This window comes from Anabrus simplex, chromosome 6 (genome assembly GCF_040414725.1).
Source record: "Anabrus simplex isolate iqAnaSimp1 chromosome 6, ASM4041472v1, whole genome shotgun sequence".
NCBI classification, from domain to species: domain Eukaryota; kingdom Metazoa; phylum Arthropoda; class Insecta; order Orthoptera; family Tettigoniidae; genus Anabrus; species Anabrus simplex.
Genome location: NC_090270.1, coordinates 275,628,745 through 275,641,914, shown reverse-complemented (window position 1 = coordinate 275,641,914; position 13,170 = coordinate 275,628,745). Strand labels below are relative to the sequence as shown.

Here is a 13,170-nt window from a genome sequence, read left to right as displayed (position 1 = left end):
TTAGTGAATATTGTGGTGCTATAATTTGGAAAAGGCCTAAATTGTTATTCTAGACCAGGCCACAATACTACTACTACTACTACTACTACTACTACTACTACTACTACTACTACTACTACGGCTCTGCCTTAAGTATGCACACTGCTCATTCAAAACAGCACGTCAGAGTAGGGATCGAATAGCTGAAATACTATGATGTTCCAGTGTGTTACGTACCAGCTGTATCAGAAAATGTATGAACCAGAGGAATGGCATGCTAAAGAAGAAAGTTTTCTAACTCCCCGCCTATTTCCCGCCAATATTCAGTCAGACTTTTATACTCGGCAGCAGTAATCCCATCTATCAGAGTTGAGAGGCAGCATAAGAGACAAAGAACATCACAATAAACAATGGTCAATGTAATGTTATTGTTGATCAATGTTATGCACTTTCGATATTATAGGCCTTCACATTTAGTTTTCTTCCGACTCTGAAATACCACTCTTATCATAGTCGGTACGGTAAAACTGAATAAAACATAAATGATCGGAAATTTTATTATCTATAACATTTCTTATGTAGTACTTTTTGATAGGACCAATAACATAGGCATTTAAAAATTAAATTTTAGGGGCCTTCCCCTAAACTACAATTTCATCCTGGGTTAATAAAAGTGTTTATAGTTTAGACTGTAGTTTCTTATTCTCTGACTGTACATACCAATATTCAATAAATTGTGTTAACCCATTTTCTCGTGGCTCGGCACTGATATGGACTTAGCAGCAAAAATACAAATTCATGAATATCTGTGTTATCATAGCCGGTATGGTAAAAATGTATAAAACATAAATGGTCAGAAATTTAATTCTCTATAACTTTGGTTATGTAGTATTTATCGATACAACTAATAATATAAATATTTGAGAATTACATTTAGGCCTTCCCCTAAACTACCATTTCACTCAGCGTAAATAAAGTTACTTATAGCTTAAATTGTAATGGCTCATTCTCCAACTTTGCATACCAATTTTCAATGAAATGGACCACTAATAACGTAAATATTTAAAAATTAAATTTTAGGCCTTCCCCTAAACTACCGTTTCAATCATCGTGAATAAAATTATTCATAAGCTAGATTGTAGCGACGTATTCCTCGACTTTGTATACCAATTTTTATGAAGATAAGACTACTAAAAACATAAATATTACCGGGCGAGTTGGTCGTGCGCGTAGAGGCGCGCGGCTGTGAGCTTGCATCCGGGAGATAGTAGGTTCGAATCCCACTATCGGCAGCCCTGAAGATGGTTTTCCGTGGTTTCTCATTTTCACACCAGGCAAATGCTGGGGCTGTACCTTAATTAAGGCCACGGCCGCTTTCTTCCAACTCCTAGGCCTTTCCTATCCCATCGTCGCCATAAGACCTATCTGTGTCGGTGCGACGTAAAACCCCTAGCAAAAAAAAAAAACATAAATATTTGAAAATTAAATATTTGAAAATTAAATTTTAGGCCTTCCCCTAAACTACCATTTCTAGCAGCGTGAATAAAATTATTTATGGCCTGGATTGTAGCGACTTATTCCCCGACTTTGCATACCGATTTTCATTAAATTCTCTTTGGCCGTTTTCTAGTGATGCATGTACATACATACAGACACAGAAATTACGGAAAAGTAAAAAATGCATTTCTTGGTTACTGTGGACATGACCGATACAGAAATACCATTCTTTTCAAATTCTGAGCAATGTACGGACAAAACTCTTATTTTATATGTATATAGATGTCATGGAAGGAATGATTCAAGGCAAGAGAGGAAGAGGAAGACGTAGACTACAATACTCTAGACAGATCAGAGAAAATTTAGGAGCAGGCTCATATGCAGAAAAGAAGATGTGCCGTATGTTTTAGGCAATTCTCCTGCCCCCTATGGGCTTTGTTGGCTGCCTGGTTGCGCCTTTAAGATTGACTTTTGGTTTTTCCATTTATTATTATTATTATTACTATTAATAGCTACGTTCGGCCTTTTATGGGTTAATATTTAACTTCTTTCGACGTATTTCTAAAAGTTGATTTTCTCCCTTCATCCTGCCGCTGCGCTGCTATGGCAACGTGCCTTCCCCGCTTTTCCAGCCAATTGGGCTGGCCTTCCTCCCCTCCCTCCCGTCCGCCGCTCGCTTGTCGAGCTACGGACAGAGGTGAGGGACTTGACTTGCCTGATAGCCAGCAGCGGCAGATGTACTCGGTGCCTTGAGTTACGGCGGCTAGTCCGTTTGGGTTTCGAACCTTGTCTTGTCCTCGGTGTGGAGGTAAGCTCTTCTACAAGATAAAACTGATGTACTAGCGCGGGGTAGAACGAAGGGAGGATCTCACTATTGGGATTCCGAAATATTCAGTCCTACGATATGAGTGTAACCCAGTGCCTTTTAATGTTATTGTATACGGGCAGGCACCTTCAAAATTAGCTGCCACCTCCATCGTCATTGGTTAAGTATAATAGATTCTCTGCTATTGTATGTACTGACTGTTTTGAACGGAGGGCAGTTGAATGGTTAAATTTTGTTTTTAATGTTCTGGCTCAATGTTAGCTAACAGTCCTTTTAGCAAATAACCACATTTATTTTCAATACAAATCCCCTTAGTGGGTTTTCCTTTTAGCGTGTTAACACGTACAATATAGTTTAAATCTCAAAACAGCCTCAGGCTGTGAACTAAGTACATTCATACTGGGCATTGAGCCAGAACATTAAAAACAAAATTTAACCATTCAACTGCCCTCTGTTCAAAACACTCAGTACATACAATAGCAGAGAATCTATTATCCTTAACCAATGACGATGGAGGTGGCAGCTAATTTTGAAGGTGCCTGCCCGTATACAATAACATTAAAAGGCACTGGGTTACACTCATATTGTAGGACTGAATATTTCAGAATCCCAATAGTGAGATCCTCCCTTCGTTCTACCCCGCGCTAGTACATCAGTTTTATCTTGTAGAAGAGCTTACCTCCACACCGAGGACAAGACAAGGTTCGAAACCCAAACGGACTAGCCGCCGTAACTCAAGGCACCGAGTACATCTGCCGCTGCTGGCTATCAGGCAAGTCAAGTCCCTCACCTCTGTCCGTAGCTCGACAAGCGAGCGGCGGACGGGAGGGAGGGGAGGAAGGCCAGCCCAATTGGCTGGAAAAGCGGGGAAGGCACGTTGCCATAGCAGCGCGGCGGCGGGATGAAGGGAGAAAATCAACTTTTAGAAATACGTCGAAAGAAGTTAAATATTAACCCATAAAAGGCCGAACATAGCTATTAATAGTAATAATAATAATAATAAATGGAAAAACCAAAAGTCAATCTTAAAGGCGCAACCAGGCAGCCAACAAAGCCCAAAGGGGGCAGGAGAATTGCCTAAAACATACGGCACAGAAGAGATTAAATGTATTTCAGGGAGGTGTAGAGGAGAATTACTGCCAACCAGTCTTTGGATTGAGAATTAAGAAGAATCTTTATATAGTTTACATGGCTACAGTTCTTCTCTGGTGTTCTTTATTGCCATTTTGTGCTGGATTTTTTATGTATATGTACCTTGTCCCTCAACTGTAATTGCATCACACACATCATGTAATTTTGTACACTTATACTTAGTGTATTAATATCTTATTTTTGGTATTTTAGGATTATGTACTGAAGAGCAGAATGTGGCCCCTATTTTTCATTCCTGGCACAGACTTCATTTGTGTGCTCTTGCAGACTTTGACTGTTTTATTGGCCTTTGGTGTGGCAGTATCTGTCTTGAAATACTTCTCAAGAGATCCTCACATTGCAATCCGTGATGTGTCAAAGAAGCACAATTGGTGTTATACTCAACTGTCTATGAAGGTACAGTATCCCTATATATACTTTCGTATGTAACACGAAATTACTTGAGTTCAGTATGTCATATGACCTTTAAAAATGGTTTGTAATATCTGAAGCCTACTATTTCAGTTTCGACTTACGGTAATTTATAATCCTAATCAGGTACATTCAGGGAAACAGTGTGGACTAGGGAGTGGTGATGAGAGTATTACAAACTGGAATTTGAGTAAGGATGACTTAAAGTTGTTAGTGTTGTACCATTACGTTACATTTGCGGCGATAACTGTCATGGAAACAGTGGACAAATATGGCGTAGAACAGCTTCAGGCAATGTACGAATGTACAGAATAGAGATAGAGTAAATCGATATCGACCGGTCGCAAAGAAAAGAGTTTCAAGATTAAATAATTATGGACCGTAAAAAAAAAAAAAAAATTGAATCAAACCGATTCTTGACTACCTAGAAAAAAATTACGATTTGAGGAGGATCAGGACGACCTACTGGCAGAGAAGAAAGGGATTGACGTGATATTAAATATTAAAGTAATATTATATACTTTGTTGAAGAGTTTAACTGCTAATATCTGCAGGATAAACATAGAATTTAAAGAAGAACATTTTATTTTTTTTATTTATTATTGTGTCGGTCAAATACTGAAGCAGAAAGAGACTACAGCCGGGTCGAACATTGAAATGAAAGTGGCCAAAATCAATATCATAGTGGCCAGTTTATGCTAAGAAAAGCGTAATTTATTGTTTTCAAGTTGGAAACAATATCTGTTTAGGCAATAGAATTAACGAGAAATGGGCTGAATTAAAGATATCAACAAAATTAAGAGAGATATTTATGACCGATACGAGAATCACATAGCAAATTATACGCATTGAATAACCTACTGTTCACCAGTGAAATATGCATTCTACCATGTATTTGTTGTTTTATCATTTCATGAGAACTGGTGACAAGATGGAATCAGCCTAAACAGATGGAGAGATCGCTCAAGATGAAAATTAGCTCAAGACAAGATTTCCAGCCGAAGCCGGAGATGACGTAACCTTTAGACTGCGATGGCTGCCTGTTCCAAGATGCCCTAGGCCAGGAGAAATTCAGCAGCAGAATCCCGTTACGAGATAAGTATTATGGTTTGCATCGTACTGAATTTGAAATCAATTGGTGGAAAATATTTCGTTTGAGTGCAGGAGTGCTAACAGTAAGAGATTTAGTGCCAGTGAACGGATACTAGAGTGTGAATTTCAATTATTAACCGATGATATGTGCCATTTTCTGTAGTATAACTGTAGTGCTTGCGAGACCCCCCCCCCCCTGCTGTAACTCCACCTTTCATGAGGAAAGACTCGGCACCTTCCCGTCTACCTCCTAACACTAATGAACCCCCCGCCCCCTCGGTAGTTGACAGTTCATCAGAGACATCGGACTCCGAATCTGAATCATCGACCCCTCCTGCCAACATCTCAAGAGCAAGGTCATCGTCGCAACCACCCCCATCTTCAAGAAGCAGGTCCCCTGCTCTACTGTCTGCCAGCACTGGCAACTTAACAAATGTTGCAACCATTAATGACGACGCCCCAGAAGATACCAATGACGACGCCCCAGAAGCTGAATTTTCTTCCCCCTCAGGAAGATCGCAAAGAAGACGTCCCAGACACTTGGACGCCAAACCTAGACCATTGGTACTCTCTAATATCTTCGATGTGTTCAATAATCCTCCGTCCCCCCCCTCCTCACCCAAGTCAAAACCTCCCAACCCCTCCACCTCTGCAACAACTTCCACCCCCTCCAGCTCTACTACTAACCCCCTACCCCCTTCTCCATCTTCTGGCCCCACCAATCAAACCCAAACTGTCCAGAACACCCCCCAAACCACTCGTCCACCCAGAATCAAAATCCCTCCAGTCTACGTCAAGGATGTTAAAAACATCAATCAATTCACTGATCTTCTCAAAGCCAACGACATTGAATACTCTCTCAAAGTGCTTCATGATGGAGTCAGGGTTCAAACCAGCAACATTGAAGATTTCGAGACCCTGAAAGCCCTGATCACAAAATGTAAAGGGCAATATCATACTCGCCTATTGGTTGACAGGCATACCAGGAAAGTCGTCATCCGTGGTCTGCACATTACCCAAGAACCAGCTGACATTGCCGAAGAACTTGGTGACTTAGGTTTCCGCATCATCTCTGTTGCTCAAATGTCCTCCCAGAAAACCAAGAGGAAACTACCACTGTTCCTGGTCACCTACAACATTAATCATCCTGATGACTTGAACATGTTCGACATCAAGCACCTGCTTCGCACGGACATCAAGGTTGAAAAATACAACAGCCCAAATGGCCCTGTACAATGCTTCAAATGCCAGCGGTTAGGTCATCTTTCTGGAGGCTGCCATTGTCTTCCTAAGTGTGTCATCTGCGGAGCTTACCACGCCTCCAACGACTGTCCGAAGAGAGGAGACCGCACCCAAACACCAAGATGCGCCAACTGCGGAGATCAGCACACTGCCAACTACCGGGGTTGTACCCACTACCTCAAGCTTGTCCAATCTTACAACTCCAGACTCCCCTCCGCCCGCAAAGGTGCCCTCGGCCCCCTGCCATCAAGATCTCAACTCAAAACCGTCACATACGCTAATGCTACTAATGGCCAACCTATCCAAGCAGAAACTCCCCCTCCCTCCAACGGTATCAATTTCTCACTTGACGATTTTCCTCTTCTCCCAAACTCCGCGGCCTCCTTATCACAAAGGGAAGCACCGTCTACCCCCTCCCTGACCAGCAACACTTCGGAAATTTTTCAACTTCTCAAACTACTTTCTGATCCCTCCCTCAAAAGTATAATCAACCTCATCAAGAAGACCCTATCCCGTATAATTGCTGCCCCCACGCCTGCTGCCAAAAAACAAGCCCTTTTAGAAGCAGTCTTTGAGTGGTTCCAAGATGAGTAATACAAACAACCACAGGGCATCCCCCAGAGAGCTGAGGGTCCTTTTCTGGAACGCTGAAGGTCTTCAGCGCCAACACGTTGAATTGTGTGAGCTACTCAAGGATCTGAAGGTAGACATCGCCCTCCTTTGTGAAACCTGGCTCAAACCCCGTCACTCCTGCCATATTCCAAACTTCAAATCATATCGCAACGACCGTCCCAACCGTGAACATGGAGGTACCGCTGTATTCATCAGAAATACCCTCTCCCACCAGCGTATTCCTACCCCCCCTGACCTCACCGCTCTTGAAGCCACCACCGTAGAAGTAGCCACACACAAACGTTCCCTCAGCCTCTCTGCTTGCTACATATCGCCCAAAGCCACATTTGACCCGGCTGATCTGGACAAAATTATACGCCATAGACAACAACATGTACTTGCGGGAGATTTCAACGCCAAGAAACCCCGCTGGAACAGCCGCACTTCAAATACAAGAGGTAATCAACTCTCACGCCACTGCGACGACAAACTCCTCCTCACCCATGGTCCGGATCGACATACCTACTACTCCCACAATCCAAACATTGCTCCTGACACCCTCGACATTGCCATATCCTCCAATATCCGTCACTACATCAAATTAACCACCATCGAAGCTCTAAATTCTGATCACCTCCCTGTGCTCATGACCATAACCTCCAGCCCCATTCACTCACCTATACCCATTCCCATACACCTCCGCAAAATTAACTGGCAATCCTTTCGTGATCATATCCAGTCCAACATCACCGGCAACCCCAGCATCAAAGGACCCCAAGATATTGATACACTGACTACAACAATCACCTCCGCCATCATTGAGGCTGCTGAATCTTCCGCCGTGGGACCCTCTTTCGCCAAGACAAGAGTTGAAACTCTTCCCACCGAAATACTAGATCAAATTAAAATCAAGAACCAAACCCGCAAACTATGGCACCGGTTCAGAGCCCCGTACCTAAAGTCCCTCTGGAACCGGCAAACTAGAAACCTAGCCATACTTATTAGAAACCACAAAATCAGAGCCTGGAGATCCAGATTAGCCGAGTTAAGTGTGGCCGACAACTCACTGCACAGGATGGCTAGGAGATTCACTAGGAAGCGTACTGGCATACCCACCCTTCATGGTATTCGAGGATTGGCCCATTCAGATGTCGACAAAGCCAACGCTCTTGCCGACACTTTTGAAACCACTTGCACTCCTAACATTGACCCCTCAGACGATAACTTCATCGATCTCGTCGAGGAGGAAATTGAAAACTTAGGTGAACACAGTATACCTCCCGACTTCAAATTTGTCACTCCCTCTGAAGTCATGGCCGCCATCCGTAAACTAAAAAATAGAAAATCTCCTGGTATTGACAACATTTCGGCCACCTTTCTCAAAAACCTTCCCAAAAAGGCGTTAACATTCATCACTATACTGTTTAATGCTATATTCAGGTTTGCTCATTTCCCCTCTCCCTGGAAATTAGCTAAGGTCATTATGATACCCAAAGCTCTAGCTGACCCCACCTTTCCACAAAATTACAGACCAATCTCTCTCCTCTCCATCCTCTCAAAACTATTCGAAGCAATTCTTCTCACCCGCTTACAGAAAATCATCGATGATAACCACCTCCTTAATGACGAGCAATTTGGATTCCGTAGTGACCACTCCACTACCCACCAGCTAATCAGACTCACTGAGGAGATAACCAAGAACTTTAATCAGAGGAGGCATACAGGAGTCTGTTTCTTAGACATTTCGCGCGCGTTCGACCGGGTATGGCACCAAGGGCTCATCTACAAACTCAAGCTTTACGGAATCCCAGGCTACTTGGTCCTACTCCTTCATAGCTACCTTTCTGATAGGAAATTTCAGGTTCAGGTGGGTCTCTCCCTGTCGGACCCCCGCCCTATCGAGGCTGGGGTCCCCCAGGGTGGAGTCATCTCCCCAGTGCTTTTCAACCTCTATATGGCTGACATACCCCGCCCACCGCGCGTGAATGTCTACATGTATGCAGACGACACTGCAATCTCTGCTGTCTCTTGGCAACCACCCAGAGTCCAAAATTACCTACAAGATGCTCTCTCCACTATCGAACCATGGCTTCGACAGTGGAGAATCAAAATCAACGTCAATAAGAGTTGTGCTACTCTCTTTTCAAAACGAACAAGAACTGACCCAGAACCACTGAATTTTTTCGGCGAAGTAATTCGGTGGTCCGATGTTACTAAGTACCTGGGTGTTTCCCTTGATAGAGCACTAACATTTAAACATCATGTTGCCAAAATTTCGGCCCAGGCACATCGCCGCCTCCATGAAATTGTTCCACTCATGAAAGCCGACAATGGGCTCAACTTGGAAAACAGACTCCTGTTATACAAATCCTCCATTCGGCCAATCCTCGAGTATGCCAGTCCCGTCTGGGGGATCGCAGCCAAAACGCACCTGCAACAAGTCCAGAGATTTCAAAATCGTGCCCTTCGCATGATTGCAGGTGCCCAATGGTTTGAACGGAATCGTGACATCCACACCGACCTCAATATTCAAGAAATTTATCCCAGGATCCAAAAATCCGCAAAGAAATTTTATTCTGGTCTCAGCTCAAACACTAACCCCCTTATCTCCACTCTTGGAAACTACGAAACCGAGGGTCTCCGTCATAAGAGACCCAAGGCCATCCTAATGTAAACCACCTCTCGGGGTGCAGGTCACATTCTGACCAGTCCGATTTCGTTCAAGGTACCACCACCATCCACATCAATGCAGTCTAGTTAATATCTGTCGAAAGCAGCACTCAAGACCGGAAGGTCGAAGGGCTAAAATGGCTCAAAGGATCCGGGCTCCAGCCCGCATATCCATTGAGACGCGTGGTCTGTCTGTCTGTTAGGTTGATGAAAACAACAACAGAATGAGCATAAGTACATGTTTAATGCCAATCTATATGAACAGACCCTGTAACGTTAGACCAGTTGTGGTTAAAGGAAATGCATGCGAGATACGAAACGTAACCTAGTAATTGTGGTCAATGTGAGCAGCAGACATGGCCAGTACGATAATTGCATTGTAAGGGAATGTTGAAATATTACGGAGTTGCAGTTTGTGAAAGAATGTTCAGGTTATGGATCATTTCTACCGTAACACGGAGAGTATTTAAATGAAGTTAAATGGATATGTTTTTTTAAGTATGGAGGTATATGAAGGAAATGAAATATTAGTATGGCAGAATGTTGTTATTATGAGAAATATAATTTGGTTCGTCGCGTGAGTAATGGATAGTTGATAGAATTGCGAGTTCCTGTGTTACATATAGTATTTATATTGAAGTTAGCACTGCAAGCGAAGGATTCAGGCCATGTTCAGTTGAATGTATGATTTGATCCAAACATTAGATGTTTCGTAGTGACTTTCAAACTAAAGATATTGGTAGGTTACTTGTTTATTATACGTCACGTAGTGTAAATATACTAGAGTAACATGGAATCTCGCATAAATATACGAGAAGTTCAGCGCGTCAATGCTGATTAGTAGAACAGTTTTTCTTTTGACAAAATCTTGGCACAGCGATGAGATATTTGAGAATGTAAGTAAAAGAATTGGCATATGATCAGGAATTCACATGGCACGATTTTCGCAGGTTAGACTGATTTATTATTATATCTATGGCACTCTGTAGTAAGGATATTTGGTTTATCGTATACATATAATGGTGTACAGTTTTAATTTACTCAATTTTAGCAATGATAGGAATGTTTGGTGTTTCTGAAACCATAATTAAACAACATAATACTTATCTTGTGACATAAAGAGTCAGTAGTGAGAATCCAAACAAGCAAACCAAAAGTAAAGATGAGAATCCAAGTGATACCCCAAAGACATTCCCAAACAGTAGTAACAGGAAGATATTCCACTCCCTCTTGATGAATAAAGTTTTGATCCCTACCTTTTCCCATAAATTAATTTAAAATATTGAAAAATGGTATATTATTGGAGAATAATGTAAATGTACTCAATTTAACGATGATAATTTAAAGATCTACAATTATGTTTATCACCAAAAAATCAAGAATCCAAGAATGGTTTTGTAATTTCATACGATTCCTTTTCTCCATTGCCGATAACTGAAATGATATTTTTATTATATATATATTAGCATGCTAATAAACTAGATATAGGGTTGTTATTGCGTTTCTGTTATTTAAGTAGCCGATAGTACATGGTAGTAAGATTATATGGGAGTTAATTGAATTTATTTATGCCGTATAGAAAGGATTTTTCAGTTGATTACCAGAATATTAGGGAACTGAGTGATTGATTGAATGGATAGCCTTACTTCAACGGAGCCTACTACGTATCTGGAGTATTTGAGGATATATTTGAAGTAATTTACCCTCAGAAAAGAGTATACACCTTTTATTATTGCACTTGTTCATGCATGACACCCCCGTTTTCATGTAAATCAACCATGAATGATATAGTTCAGAATAGAGGTATGATTCTTGCCCCTTTGTCGTGAATTTCGTGGCCGGAGCAATGCTTTAACAGGTGTAGTGTTAAACTGTAGATGTATTGTAAGGAATGGAATGGAATGAAGTAATTTAATAGATACACTGACTGACAGAGCAAATGCAACACCAAGAAGGAGTGGTCAGAACTTTATGCCAATTGCAGGGTAGACGTCACTGAGGTATGCTCATGATGTGAAATGTGCCGCTGTGCTGCGCACGTAGCGAATGATAAATGGGATTACATAAAATCAGCTTCATGGTCCGTATCGCACTTCAATAGATTCACAATTAAGTATTTATTTTCCACCTAGTCGATACAATGATTGCTTAAGGCAATTTTTAATGGTCAAAAGCATTACTTTGTCAATTTTATACATTTTTCATCTAAACAGTGTTATGTGGCTGAAGATGTTGATAATATACGAAACATGTACCACTTTTGACCATTAAAAATTGCCTTAAGCAATCATTGTATCGACTAGGTGGAAAATAAATACTTAATTGTGAATCTGATAAATGGGACACGGCGTTGGCGAATGGCCCACTTCGTACCGTGATTTCTCAGCCGACAGTCATTGTAGAACGTGTTGTCGTGTGCCACAGGACACGTGTATAGCTAAGAATGCCAGGCCGCCGTCAACGGAGGCATTTCCAGCAGACAGACCACTTTACGAGGGGTATGGTGATGGGGCTGAGAAGGGCAGGTTGGTCGCTTCGTCAAATCGCAGCCGATACCCATAGGGATGTGTCCACGGTGCAGCGCCTGTGGCGAAGATGGTTGACGCAGGGACATGTGGCACGTGCGAGGGGTCCAGGCGCAGCCCGAGTGACGTCAGCACGCGAGGATCGGCGCATCCGCCGCCAAGCGGTGGCAGCCCCGCACGCCACGTCAACCGCCATTCTTCAGCATGTGCAAGACACCCTGGCTGTTCCAATATCGACCAGAACAATTTCCCGTCGATTGGTTGAAGGAGGCCTGCACTCCCGGCGTCCGCTCAGAAGACTAGCATTGACTCCACAGCATAGACGTGCACGCCTGGCATGGTGCCGGGCTAGAGCGACTTGGATGAGGGAATGGCGGAACGTCGTGTTCTCCGATGAGTCACGCTTCTGTTCTGTCAGTGATAGTCACCGCAGACGAGTGTGGCGTCGGCGTGGAGAAAGGTCAAATCTGGCAGTAACTGTGGAGCGCCCTACCGCTAGACAACGCGGCATCATGGTTTGGGGCGCTATTGCGTATGATTCCACGTCACCTCTAGTGCGTATTCAAGGCACGTTAAATGCCCACCGATACGTGCAGCATGTGCTGCGGCCGGTGGCACTCCCGTACCTTCCGGGGCTGCCCAATGCTCTGTTTCAGCAGGATAATGCCCGCCCACACACTGCTCGCATCTCCCAACAGGCTCTACGAGGTGTACAGATGCATCCGTGGCCAGCGTACTCTCCGGATCTCCCACCAATCGAACACGTGTGGGATCTCATTGGACGCCGTTTGCAAACTCTGCCCCAGCCTCGTACGGACGACCAACTGTGGCAAATGGTTGACAGAGAATGGAGAACCATCCCTCAGGACACCATCCGCACTCTTATTGACTCTGTACCTCGACGTGTTTCTGCGTGCATCGCCGCTCGCGGTGGTCCTACATCCTACTGAGTCGATGCCGTGCGCATTGTGTAACCTGCATATCGGTTTGAAATAAACGTCAATTATTCGTCCGTGCCGTCTCTGTTTTTTCCCCAACTTTCATCCCTTTCGAACCACTCCTTCTTGGTGTTGCATTTGCTCTGTCAGTCAGTGTATATAATCACCAGACATTGTATAAGGGGCAGTCAAATGAAAACTGAACACCTGCCATAACACACATTCC

The 13,170-nt window shown here is 43.2% G+C and overlaps 1 protein-coding gene across 2 annotated transcripts in view; it reads left to right on the top strand.

Annotated features, from left to right (window-relative positions):
• Positions 1 to 13,170, top strand: part of Dgkepsilon (diacylglycerol kinase epsilon) — a 225,774-nt gene that overhangs the window by 30,426 nt on the left and 182,178 nt on the right. For both annotated transcript variants that reach the window (XM_067150428.2, XM_067150427.2), the window contains one exon: positions 3,647 to 3,850. In XM_067150428.2, coding sequence (XP_067006529.1) covers positions 3,668 to 3,850 — 183 coding nt within the window. In that variant the 5' untranslated portion in view covers positions 3,647 to 3,667. The remainder of the gene's footprint in view (positions 1 to 3,646; positions 3,851 to 13,170) is intronic.